Raw genomic sequence first — 12,388 nt, 5'->3', positions numbered from 1 at the left:
CCTGACAAGTAGACAGTTCTTGGTACACAACATCACGAGTCCTCGGCCGACAGTATTGTAAAAAAAAACCAGGCATAGCCATAGCACTGCACAATAAACAATGACGGGACAGGTCCGACAGAGTATGGGGCAGACTTGGCGCCCCCCTTAGATAATTGGGGAGGGGGCTACCCCCCCCCCCCCCCCCCCCCTTTCGCATGCTTATATGAGCAGATGCGCGTACAACGTCAGCGAAATATCAGCGCCAGGTTTTGTCACAGTTCTATCTTGGCATGTATTTTCGAAGACGGTCAGATGACATCGACATACCTTAAGATATTGAGTGGTCCTGCGCTTCCGCGGGGGAGGCTGAATTTTGGGCTGTGACGTCACGGTGGGCATTTCGCTCGTCGTCTCGATCACTTCGCGGGCAAACGTGTCACCAGGTGTCGTCGACACCATAAGCGTAAACGTTTGATCGAATAATATACACAAATTCGTATTTTGTTCCAAGGAGCGCGCACACACACAGTCTCACAATCACACGCACCCTAAAGGAGGTGGTGGTTTCGGTTAATAATCCGTCCGGTTAATCCGTTCGTTCTCCGCGTCCGTAGGAAATGGTGGCGTTTTCACTACTGGAGTGGTCGCGACTTGCGCCGGCCGGTTTTATAAAGCGCGCAGGTAAATTGACGCCCCCCTTCCCCCGGCTCTGACGCAAACAGGCAGGACCCGCATACGTAGTACTCCGCAGGGAGAGGGCGTGATTGGAATCGACGGCAAGGTCGCGCCTGTCTCGTAAGCGCCGCGCCTTGTTTAAGCTGGCCGACGATGGTAATCGATGCCAGACCGCTCGGGGGGGGCTTGTCCGCGGCTATGCTTTGAATATGCTAGGAAATACAATTGTTTAGACAATCGCAAAGGCGCAGGAAGATTGCTTTTTAATTTTTTTTTCTCGCAAATCTGTATAAAAGTGACTCTTTTCGCTTTCCTGAGTTAAACAGTGAGTAGAGAGGGGGAGAGTAAAGAGGGAGGGTAACTTTTGTTGAATATTAAGAAAGGGAGAGGGAGACTAGAGAGAGAGAGTAAGCAACTTTTGTTGAAGATTAAGAAAGAGTGTAAAGAGAGAGTGAATTTTGATAAGCAGGTAAAAAGAGTGTAATGTTTTTTATAAGAGAAGATAAAAAATCCTATTCGTCACTCTCTCAAATAGATTGCTCGCGGTATCCTGCGCTAATAAGTGATGCGCTATTTCACTTTTTTAGCTTTCGTGTGTTAAACAGAGAGTAAAAGCGAGAGAGAGGATAAACAAAGAGAGAGTGAAAGATAGAGTGACTTCCGTTATGAGAGAGACACAATAAGAAATAAATTCCTATTCGTCGCTGCCTCAATTACCTTGCGCGCGCGATAGCTTGCAATCAAAGGGCTACCCCTGCCAGACTGGAAGCTTGCCAGGTCGTGCTCGTGAGGGGGGCTTTCGAAAGCGTAGCTACTTCGCAGATGGCTGGCGATGGACGAACTTTCCGCAGAGAATTTTCTGCCGAAGCAGGGTCAACAAGGCGTGATGAGCTCACACCGAGTGCTTACGCCAAGTGCTAGTGCCGTAAAACAAACTACGTTTCTCTGTGCCTATTTCCGTACCTCAGAAATACCCTCGGAAGAATCACCGTATTTACCAGTCCCGCTCTCCCCCAGTCCCCCAAGTTTTTTTTCTTTTCTCAGACATCAGCGTCTAGCTCAGATAAACAACCAAAACAACGTTAATACCACTTCCCTGTTCTCACCGCTTGAATATGTGATGCAAGAAAACCGAGTAAATACAGCATTATTTTGATAAAACAAAAAAACGTTACACTCCTTCTAAAGTTCGACGCACGGCTCCGGCTAGATCCTATTATGGCCGGAGTTGGTAGTTGTTCCTTCTAGGGTACGACCGACAACACTTTCTTTTCAGGCCTCTCAGTCTCAGGTTGCATCAACCGGGCCACGTCGGCTGAATCCAGCTTCACGTCGACGACACTGAACTCCATCATGTCCATATTCGAATCGAGAAGGGGAAAAAAATTTCTTAGCGTCCGAGCAGCCACGTATCGCTGGTATTCCCTGGTTCATCGAGGAAAATTTTCCAGTTCAAACGCAATTATGTAAATGCTAACCTTCGCTTCGACAGCGCTTCTCCAGCTCCGCGGCTACGAAGCTTGTGCGTGAGCCAAGCGTACAGCTACATTAGGCGCTGCTGCGCTGCGAAATTGATATAATACATGCATCGGAGTGGGCCTCAGACAGTGTTATGCATCTAAAAGAATATTTAGTTTCGTTGTAATGGCTGGAAATTCCAGTAGTGCCTATAGGTTCAAGAGGGTGGCCGTCATCAGTGCGTATATAAACCCGTTTCATATATGAGAAGCTAATGGTCCCCTACCACTCTGAATAATCTGCAAGGTATAACGTCGTACAGACAAAAACGGATAGAATAACGTGCAAAAAGGCACTCAAACATATCATGTTGAAATCAAGACCCGACACTACAATGGTATCGAGTGTAGATGCAAGTAGTATGCAGTAATATATGTAGTATGCAATACGTAGTACGTAACATGTAGTATGTAGCATGCAGTATGCGCTATGTAGTATGCATCGTGTAGTATGCAGGCTGCTCCAGAGGAACTGTGACGCAAGAGAGCCACGAAACGAAATCGTCGATAAATATGAACTGCGCAATAAGGAGCCTTGACCAAGAGACGCCTGACTATATAAGCGAGTGGCGCACAAAAAAATGCCGACTTTCTGCAGCACCCATACATTACTGCAGAGAAATTAGAGCAATCAACTTTTTTTTTCTGGAGAAATGAGCTATGCAAAGGATGTCAATAATCGGGGAGCTTGTCAACCGCGTGTGTGTAAACTTTTACTTCCGGCGTTTAGTTTTTCCTGCATTGAAAAAGCTAAAACATTTTTCACTCAAAGTCCAAGAATGGAAAATCGCTGCGATCAAATGGATTTCTTGTGTTTTCTGGCAGGAAAATTACTTATTGCATTCGCAACAAATTAACTTGCAAACAGTAGGGGAGGTAAAATACGCAACTTTTAAAATAACTTTTTTTTTTTTATCACGAAAGCTGAATTTTTGAAGCAAAGCTTCTTCTTAGCTGGGGCGTGGAATTCCGCACGGCTTTATATCCCACGAGAAGAGAATTAAGTCCAAACTTACTTACCACTAAAGCGATAGAAAATTTTCTTAACTTTATTATCTTTGAAAAGTGCAGCGTGCGTACACAATTTTAGCATGCAGCTGTACTTTCGTAAAATTTGTTCGTATTCAGAGATAATGGCATACGGTGTAATTTTCTTCCATATCAAAACTAATCTTGTCACGTACTCGTATGAAACACAGAAATGAAATAATCCAACCTAAAATGTTTCGAAGGAAAACTCTTGTTCGTATACGCATTCACGCATGTACCCTGGTCCGCTGTGCTGCTTTTTGTGGAGAGCACGGTGACACTGACTGACATTTAATTTCCGATCCGTTGGAAAAGCTCCGACACAGCGCCGGAATGAAATAGCAACGGGAAGCAGGCCGTGGGGGTGGACTAGAGAGGCTGTTCCTTGCCATTTTTAATGCGAGAACATTATACGGCTCTGTCGCGGCAGCAAAAAGTGTCCTCAATTTTGTCCGCACGATTACGTCGTTCTCTGAATATAAATGTGTGAAAGTGTGATTGTCACAGATAGTGTGTGATAAGATTTTGTCGTGAGAAACACTTGATTGATGAGGTGTAATTGGTTAATTAATTAAACGCGAAAAAATACACACAGACGTGAAAATAGCCATCGACGTCGATATAGTACATGAACGTCAGAACAGCCATGGACGTCGATATAGTATGTGGACGTTTTGCTTTCGCATTGTTCCAGTGCGGGTCACCGCAGTGATCTCAAAGTTTTTTAGTCGTCAATCTAACCGGGGAGCGCTATTTAGAGATTGTGAGGGAGACTTTGGCGGGAGCAATTCAACCGAATGCTCTTTTCAAAGCCTGCTACTTCAGGTGAGGGTGACTGAGGCGGAATAGAAGCAAATATCTTCGAAAGAGAGAGAGAGATCGAGAGAGGGAAAGAAAAGTGAATATAAGGGGGAAAAAAGAATGAAGGGGATATCCAGCAGTATCCGCAGCTGAAGCAGCCAGAACGGATAAGAATCAGTGGGCCAGGCCGGCTCTCTCTACTTCAATGTGCAAATCCATTACGGGACTCCACGGACGATGTTGTAATACATACTAACCAGTTCGTCCAGCTCGTTAGTTTGCAGTACACTGGTGATCTTTACTGCCTTCACTACGCAGAGGAACTGGGTCAGACGTGTTTCTAGTTGAAAGACACAGCCCTACTTCATATGCCTGCAATGCGCCCCGGTTCAACGCGTGCTCATATTCAACTCCGTGTGAACATCAGTCCCATGGCTTTCGCATCGTTTCAGGTCGCACACATCGACTGCTGAATAGTCTCCCGCGCAAAATTGTCCGAGACTCCTCGTAAATTTGCTCAACCCTGCGTCGTCTTCGGTGTCTACACGCGTGTTAAACCTGCTGGCGGTTGCTAAACTAGAAGTTTTGTCACCTCAACGGCAAGGTCACATGATTTACGCGGTGCGCGTGACGTCAGTGGCACGCCCGCTCAAGGGTCAAGCAACTGACTTATGACGCGCCAGCTGTTCGCTGCCAACCTTCGCTCCCGATTAAAGGCGCGTGTCGGGTACGCAGTGTGCGCGAAAGGTCGTCGACCTGCTCGCATATAATTTCCCTCCTGAATAAGGCGAAGCTGCTGTTTGCGGCAACGCAAAGCTAAGCGGATTACAACGCTTCATTGGGAAAGGCTGGGTCTTCGAGTGACACCGCGATCATCGGGACATGGATACCGAGCTTTCAAGCACTGCGGGAAACACTATAACATGATACGAGTACCCTTACCCCCAAGTAGTTTAAAAGAGTGGGAGACGGCGGGCTAACTCGTCACGGTTCAAGTGCGTGACCTGGGCAAGCGTCCAGAAAGTTAGCCTCTCGATTGGCTGTCGCGCTTAGCACCCGAGCGCTCGCGGGCCAGCAAACATAGAAGCGCGCGTACGGCTCTATTTTTAGCCCTGGGAAACACTCCTACTCGCCTTTAGTAAGGCTGAGATCTGGGCGAGTTGGTATGCATTCATACTGGTTTTTTGCGCTGTTCACCAGTATGAGGTCCTACTCGCCTCTCTCTGCTCCTCTGATTGCTGAGAAAAACGAAATCGAAGAAGGAAGAAGACCGGAGACGAAAGAAATTTCCACTTTTACCTTCTGAAAAAACTGCCTTGCTCCTTTTTTTTTTTTTCAGCATGCAAAATGACTCGTTATTCAGTATGCGCTCGTGTAAAGTGACTATTTATTCATTATGCGTTCACAAATCACCCATGAACATGCACACCAATCGATATCGTCCAACACTCTAGCCGCACCACACATTCGAACAAATTTACGGATCATACTCACTTTTGTTTTCCGCTACAACGCTGTGGAATAAATAGACGCAAACTGCTACGTCAGATATGGATCGTTTCGGTAATACAAGATAGCAATTAGAACACTTGAGCCCTAGGTAGAATAACACAGACTATACAAAAAGTACGGATGTGTTTTTTTGATTGTTCTTAGTTCTTGAATGTGCCTTTTTTGAACTTTTTTATATCTTCAAGGATCACCGCTGATGTACTGACTTTGAAATTAAGGACCCCTCTCATAACTTTTGTGCCGAGCTCTGGGGCCCCTGACTTATGGACTTATGGGAGCTTAACGTCCAAAAGCGACTCAGGCTATGAGGGACGCCGTGGTGAAGGGCTCCGGAAATTTCGGCTACCTGGGGTTGTTTAACCTGCACCGACATCGCACAGTACACGGACCTGTCGAATTTCGCCTCCACCGAAATTCGACCGCCGGGGTCGGGAACGCACCCGCCTCTTTCGGTTCAGCAGCCGAGCGCCATAACCGTTCAGCCACCGGGGCGGCCTCTGCTTTTTAAAGATACAATCTAAAACAATGAAATAACAATAAACATTTCTGATTTTAATTCTCATTCTGTACTAATTAAACCGAGACTGTAAGCGCTGTAGCAGTTTCGCGTGACGTAAAATATATCTCCTTCGCAGAAATAAGCGCGCGTCTCAAAGATGACTCATACTGTGGCTCCTGCCTTAGCTGAAGTGAGGGCCCCCGGTGGGTATACAGCGGAAGCGAGCAAGCATGCCTCCTCGTACGATCGAGAGCGACCTGCCTCGGCTATCGTCTCCATCGCAGTATTACTCACCGTCGCGCCGCAACGAGTCCTCCAACTTCATCACGCTATGCTCAGTGACCTTCAACGCAGCGAGGGCCATCCGCAGCAAGAGTTGCACGATGATTGCGTCGAGGAGTGGCTCGTACGTTTTCCGCTAACGTTGTCTAACATTGCAGCAGTAGTTCGTCCATACTGCACAGTATACTTTGCAGCACTGCACTGTACACTTTGTAGTACTGCACTGTTCGTGTTTGATGTAAAAAAAAAAAAAACACGTGTTTAGCCCCATTCATGACGCGTGGTGGCCTTAGTTGCTCGTGATTGCGTCACTAAGCCCAACACTGGTGACCCCGAGATGGTTAGTCCCCGAGCCCCGTATCGCTTCTCTTCCTAGAGTGTCATGCAACGTCGGCTGAATACTTGGTTTACTGCACACGGCTTGGTTGTTTGATGCGTTCTTTGATTCTACTGAATATACTCTATCTCTCGTAGAGTAACCAATCTCTTAGCAGTATTAATGCGAGAGCATTAAGGCTCACCGAGAAAAAAATGTGCAGACGAACATAAATTTCGTTCATTGGCTGGAGGGAAGCGACGTCACTAAATCGAAAATTCCCATTGGCTGGAGGGGAGTGACGTCACCGGACAGGAAGTGACAGCGGTACTCTTCGTTTTACCTTCACTGCGTCCGTGTCGCCACCTATAGACGCCTTCGGAGAAACATCTACCAACCAGCAATGAGACGTAGAGATGTCTGCTTGTGTGCAGAGAGACGTGTCAGGGTCCGCCACTTCTAACGCTATCACAATGCCAACACATTATGTAATTCAGTGTCGCTGTGAATTTTTAAATTTCTATGTGAAAATATGTTAGATGGACTGTCGGTGTCAGTAAAAGACGCCGGAAGCTCCTTTTCTTGCGCTCTTTATAACTGGTTATAGTAAACTATATATGAAAAAAAATATCGTCATATTTAACGGGCACGACGGTCGGATGATAACGAGGTTTTGGTCACACTGCAAACGCTTACTTGAACTCTCGTCGTTCATTTGACTTGGTCGGATATACAGAGACTACCTTGGTATGCTATATAGAATTCAGCACAAAGAAAAAAAAACGGAGAAGGGACGGAATAAGGGACACAGAGACATTCACGACGTTCCCTTACTTCGTCCCTTGTCCGTTTTTTTTTTTTTCGCTGAGTTCTATATAACATGCTTCACCAACTAGCCCGGCAGCTTGCTCTCCTGAACTACCTTGGTATATCATAAGAACGAAAAACAAAAACCTGACTCACACAAAGGCTTAGAGAAATTGCGCGCTCTGGGCATTCCGGCGCTCGACCTTGTGAGCGAGAGCCTCAGGGCCGCTTTCGCTACCGTCGAAGTGGAGAGGGGTCGTGGCCTCGCTAGCCTCACTACGCGGCCTAGCGCGCCGGCGCGCGAATCGGAGCGTCGGCGTCATGACGTTTATCACGCGGCCGGAGAGAAAACCCGCTCGGCGCAGCGTCTTAGCGGCGAGTGTTAACAAACGGTTGTTTGGGCGCCCTCCGCCCCTATTTTCTCCTCCTCCACATATATACAACGTAGCATTTCCTGTCGACCGACAGACGACCTTTCAGTTCACGCAGAATGCCCTGCGTACGGCGGCATTTCCCTTGCAGTGTCGAAGGATTAAACGAATCGGGCTGTGAAATTAGGGTACCGCAGTGGTTTGGACGGCGTACACCCTAAGGAAGGAAGTATACACACAAGGGAGTGCATGCGGTGCTCACGATTCCGGCTCATAATGTCAAGGGCGCCGTTGTTCGAGACAGGTATCCTGAGCGGTGCAGAGCTTACAGGTGTTAGCCCCGCTTTCTGGCTCAGTATGCGCAGCGCAGGGTCACCGTATTAGCCTAGTAAAGCAGTAGCGTAGCGAAACAAACTATATTTGGGTCGCTATTAACTAGACGGCAGCCGCAGGTTGGTAAAAAGGGTCGCGAACGAGAAGGTTTCTGCGCTTGTGGAGCGGAAGACGGTATAAAACCACGCGAACCGTTGGGCTAGTTTAACAGATAGGTATAATCAGTTGTATTGGGGTTACTGGTGCATATGCAGCTATAAGGCCAGCACGAGATAAAATTCACCGCATAGCAAGCTTCGCCGGGTGTTTAACCGTATGATGTTTACCACCGCCACCGAATATCTGATTGGAATCACGTCGACATCGTTTTATGTGCCAAGGAAAGCCGCTGCAAGGCACCTCTTAGCATCAAAAGACTCCGGAGAGAAGACAAAGGTCTCGGTTATTGTTTGTAACTCTCTTGACTGCTACTGATTCTCGCCGCAGATACACTACGAGGTCGTCTGTTGCTAAACCGGGCATCGGATGGCTTCGTTCAGTTTGAAAGTTTTATGTTTGAGCGTTACAGATTTATTAGGCGTGTACAACATAATCACTAGTGGTGTTCAAAGCCTAAAGGACTTTAACGCTCTCGAGCGAAGCGTAATAATTAAGTCCGCAAAAAGTAAGAAACTGGCATCGACAACAGCCAACCGCTTAGTAGCAACCGTAGCAAAGTTGGCAAACGTCCAGAATCTTTCCAGAAGTGGCCATTTTCTCCGTACGCCTCTGATGCTCGCTCGTTGCTTCGCACAATCTTATTTAAAGAGAAAGGGGGGGGGGGGGGGGGGGGGGTTGGCGTAAAAACCTATAACGCTGTCGAGCAGACGTCGCCGCAATGATAATAATAATAAAAAAAAAACACCGCTATAACCCGTAGAAAACCCATCACCACCGCCACGTACCCATTTCCTGCGGTCTTTTCTTTTTTTCTTTTTGTACATCCCCGGAGCTCGGCGTCATGGGTGCTTCCAGTTATCGTTAATCTCCGAAATAGAGAAACGCATGCATAAAAAAAAAAGTGCAGCAGACTGGCTTTAATGGATGGACGCGGGATAGACAAGTAATAGGCTCCAAAAGCCCCTCCGAGCGGCGCTACTGCTCCTGACGGGGAGCGCCCCCTAGGATACGAAGCGATAGCGTCAACTGCCACCTGCCATAGCACGGCCGGGCCATAGTTGGCAGTTTGCTCACAATCCGGTAGGTACGTTGTGATGACTCCACAAGGTCACGTGACCTGTGTAGCCCACCCAGGTTGTTTCTCCGGGGCAGGCAGTCTGGGCCACCCTACGCCGCCAACGCCGACACCGGATTTTCTGCGTAACGAGGCATTTAGCTCTATCGCGTTAAACTAGGCACTGAAAGTACCCACTGCGCGCTTTCTCTTTTCGCCTCCGCATTTACTCTCTGTTCCGTGCACGTGCAAAGCACTCGCGCTCCATCTGCGGCACGTCGCAATGTACCGTCTGCAGTGCGGCTTGAAAAATACCTGCCAGCTTGACAGCTATATAGCGGAGAGCGAACTTGATTAACGGTGAAACGCTCGTTAATCACGTGCACTCTGTGGAGCAGGCGATTGACAACGATGAAACATGACTAAACGAGCGGGAAATGCGTTTCACGAGTAAGCGATCACATTTTTTCCCAATGTGCACCTCGAGGTAAATCTGCCATTTGTTACACGTTCAAAATAAGGAGCGATATACGTATAAGCACTGTGAAATGAAGCGGCGCACACTACCGATGCTCTCCGCTGTCGAATAATGCTATTTTGATATGGCATCCTAGCAGAAGTAATCATGTACTGTCAGGGACGAAAGTTTACGGCGTGCGAGAAAAAAAAATCGCCATGGCATAGTATTCACTGTATACCATGGTAAGGTTTGGTTCATTGGTTTATTGGGGTTTAACGTCCCAAAGCAACTCAGGCTATGAGGGCCGCCGTAGTGAAGGGCTCCGGAATAATTTCGACCACCTGGGGTTATTTAACGTGCACTGATATCGCACAGTACACGGGCCTCTAGAATTTAGCCTTCATCGAAATTCGGCCGCCGCGGTACGAGACAAGTGTGATTTGGCCGCAAAGCAGTTGAAATCAGCTGAAAGTAACCGCGAGGTTAGGCGTAATGCTCGCCTCATTATTCCGGTTCTCACGCCAAGCTTGCACTTGAGTTTTGTGAGAATATCGGCTTTACGGACGCAAAACTTGCTTTGCTGTTTGTGTGAGTGGTGACGAGACACAGGCGAAGCGACACGATCGCGTAAATGGCGTGGGCATTAAGACACACTCGAAACATTGTACTGAGTGTTTTATATGAATATACTTTTAAGCTAATTCTATCGTCTTAATTTTCTCTTCGTATACGCGCTCGCGGAATGCCGCGACAAAGGTGCAAATTTGAATTCAGCTGCAAGAATGTACACCGCTGAATATCTCTAGAGGCAAAGCTTGGAAAGGCATCTGCCCATCAAAAACGGCGGCAAATGTTTACGCTGTCCCAGTCTTATTCCTTTCTCTTATTCCATATGCGAGCAGAAGTGGGAGCTTTTCGTTATGCGCCTGCAAAGCTGGCATTAAAGCTCACTGCAAGCACGCAGCTGCGGTGTTCTTTCATGCATGTAAATTATCACGAAGTAAATTCATGCACCAGCCAGCCCTAGAAATGAGGCAAGCCGAGTGGGAAAAGAAGAGGCGCCTGTGGCAGGATGTTTTCGCATCCCGGTACAGTCCGACAGGTGTATCGCGTCCCTTGCACTGCACCGTTGTGACAGCCCACGACGCAGCCAGCTTCTGTCATGGCGCTTAGCTCAACACGCCTGTCGAGTGAATGCAGCAAGCTAGCGATGCAGCGTCACCAGCTCGGACCCAGGACGGACTGAAGAGCGCCGCAACCGCCTCCGCAAAACTGGCAGCTCCGGCAGCGCGTATTCTCCAGCGGAGACGCGCGGCGCTGGCGTCGAGTGATAAAACTTGAGCTTGGGTTCCCGTGGTCTATCCACATGGATGCCGCTGAGTATGGTAACAACACGATGACCTACGCGGTCGTCAGTAATAAAGAACTCCTAAAAATAAGTGCCTGTATATTGTCGGGTAACCCAGAGACTGCAGAGGAGATTGCCATAGCAGTGGCTTATGTAAGCACGAAAGCGAAGTATATCATCAGTGACTCCAAAGTTGTCGCACTAAATTTCAGCAGGGGTCCCCCCTCCCCTGACGAATACAATTATAAGCCATCATGTCATCATCATCATCATCATCAGCCTGACTACGCCCACTGCAGGGCAAAGGCCTCTCCCATGTCTCTCCAATTAACCCTGTCCTTTGCCAGCCGTGTCCACCATATTCCCGTAGATTTCTTCATCTCATCCGCCCACCTAACTTTCTGCCGCCTCCTGCTACGCTTGCCTTCTCTTGGAATCCACTCCGTTACCCATAAGGACCACCGGTTATCTTGCCTTCGCATTACATGCCCTGCCCAAGCCCACTTCTTCCTCTTGATTTCAACTAGGATATCATTAACACCGAAAAATCACTCTACTCTGGACACCAGCACATGCACCCCTGCCTAGTAATGAGACGGCCCACGAGTTCGCCCGAGGCTTTTCCTCCCGGGCGGACCTGAGAGAGGTGGTCTTCATGGTGGTGATCGCATGTTGGGATAGATAGAAATTACACATTACATTGTTTGCAAAGAGCTAGACTTCCTACAGCGGATAGATTCTTAACCAGATACAAAGCCGTCAGCTGGCGCCGGGTACAAACTTGCACATTTCCAAACCGGGCCCTTTGGAGTCTTACGTACTCAAATTTTCAGAAAAATGCGCAAACTGCCATCTTAGGGCCACCTTGGTTCACATACTATGGGAGTGTCCTCATGCCTCCCGGGAGGTACGGCACATAAAGTCTAAAGACCAATGGGAGGCCTTACTAATGAGCTCCGACCCGGAGACTCAGCTACAACTCGTCCGACTGGCCGAAGCAGCCGCCGAGAGCCAAGACAGTTTCGGCCGTCGTCTAGGCGGGTAGCCCTCTGCTACCCTTTTTCTATCCTATCCTATCCTATCCTATCCTATCCTATCCTATCCTATCCTATCCTATCCTATCCTGTCCTGTCCTATCCTGTCCTATCCTATCCTGTCCTATCCTATCCTATCCTGTCCTATCCTGTCCTGTCCTGTCCTATCCTGTCCTATCCTGTCCTATCCTGTCCTATCCTGTCCTATC

At 48.1% G+C, this 12,388-nt stretch overlaps 1 protein-coding gene across 5 annotated transcripts in view; it reads right to left on the bottom strand.

Moving 5' to 3' along the window:
- LOC149358757 (GRAM domain-containing protein 4-like) overlaps positions 1 to 12,388 on the bottom strand; it is a 159,887-nt gene that overhangs the window by 26,744 nt on the left and 120,755 nt on the right. Inside the window, exon 1 of one of the 5 annotated variants that reach the window (XM_089570939.1) lies at positions 310 to 1,081. The exons of 3 other annotated variants lie outside the window; for them this stretch is intronic. In XM_089570939.1, the coding sequence (XP_089427065.1) occupies positions 310 to 441 (132 nt within the window). In that variant the 5' untranslated portion in view covers positions 442 to 1,081. Of the gene's footprint in view, positions 1 to 309; positions 1,082 to 12,388 lie in introns of those variants that run through there. One more of the 5 variants, XM_089570934.1, reaches the window with a different exon arrangement.

This window comes from Amblyomma mixtum, chromosome 2, assembly GCF_055824585.1.
Source record: "Amblyomma mixtum isolate Tamu chromosome 2, ASM5582458v1, whole genome shotgun sequence".
NCBI classification, from domain to species: Eukaryota; Metazoa; Arthropoda; class Arachnida; order Ixodida; family Ixodidae; genus Amblyomma; species Amblyomma mixtum.
This window is presented reverse-complemented; position numbering and strand designations above follow the sequence as displayed.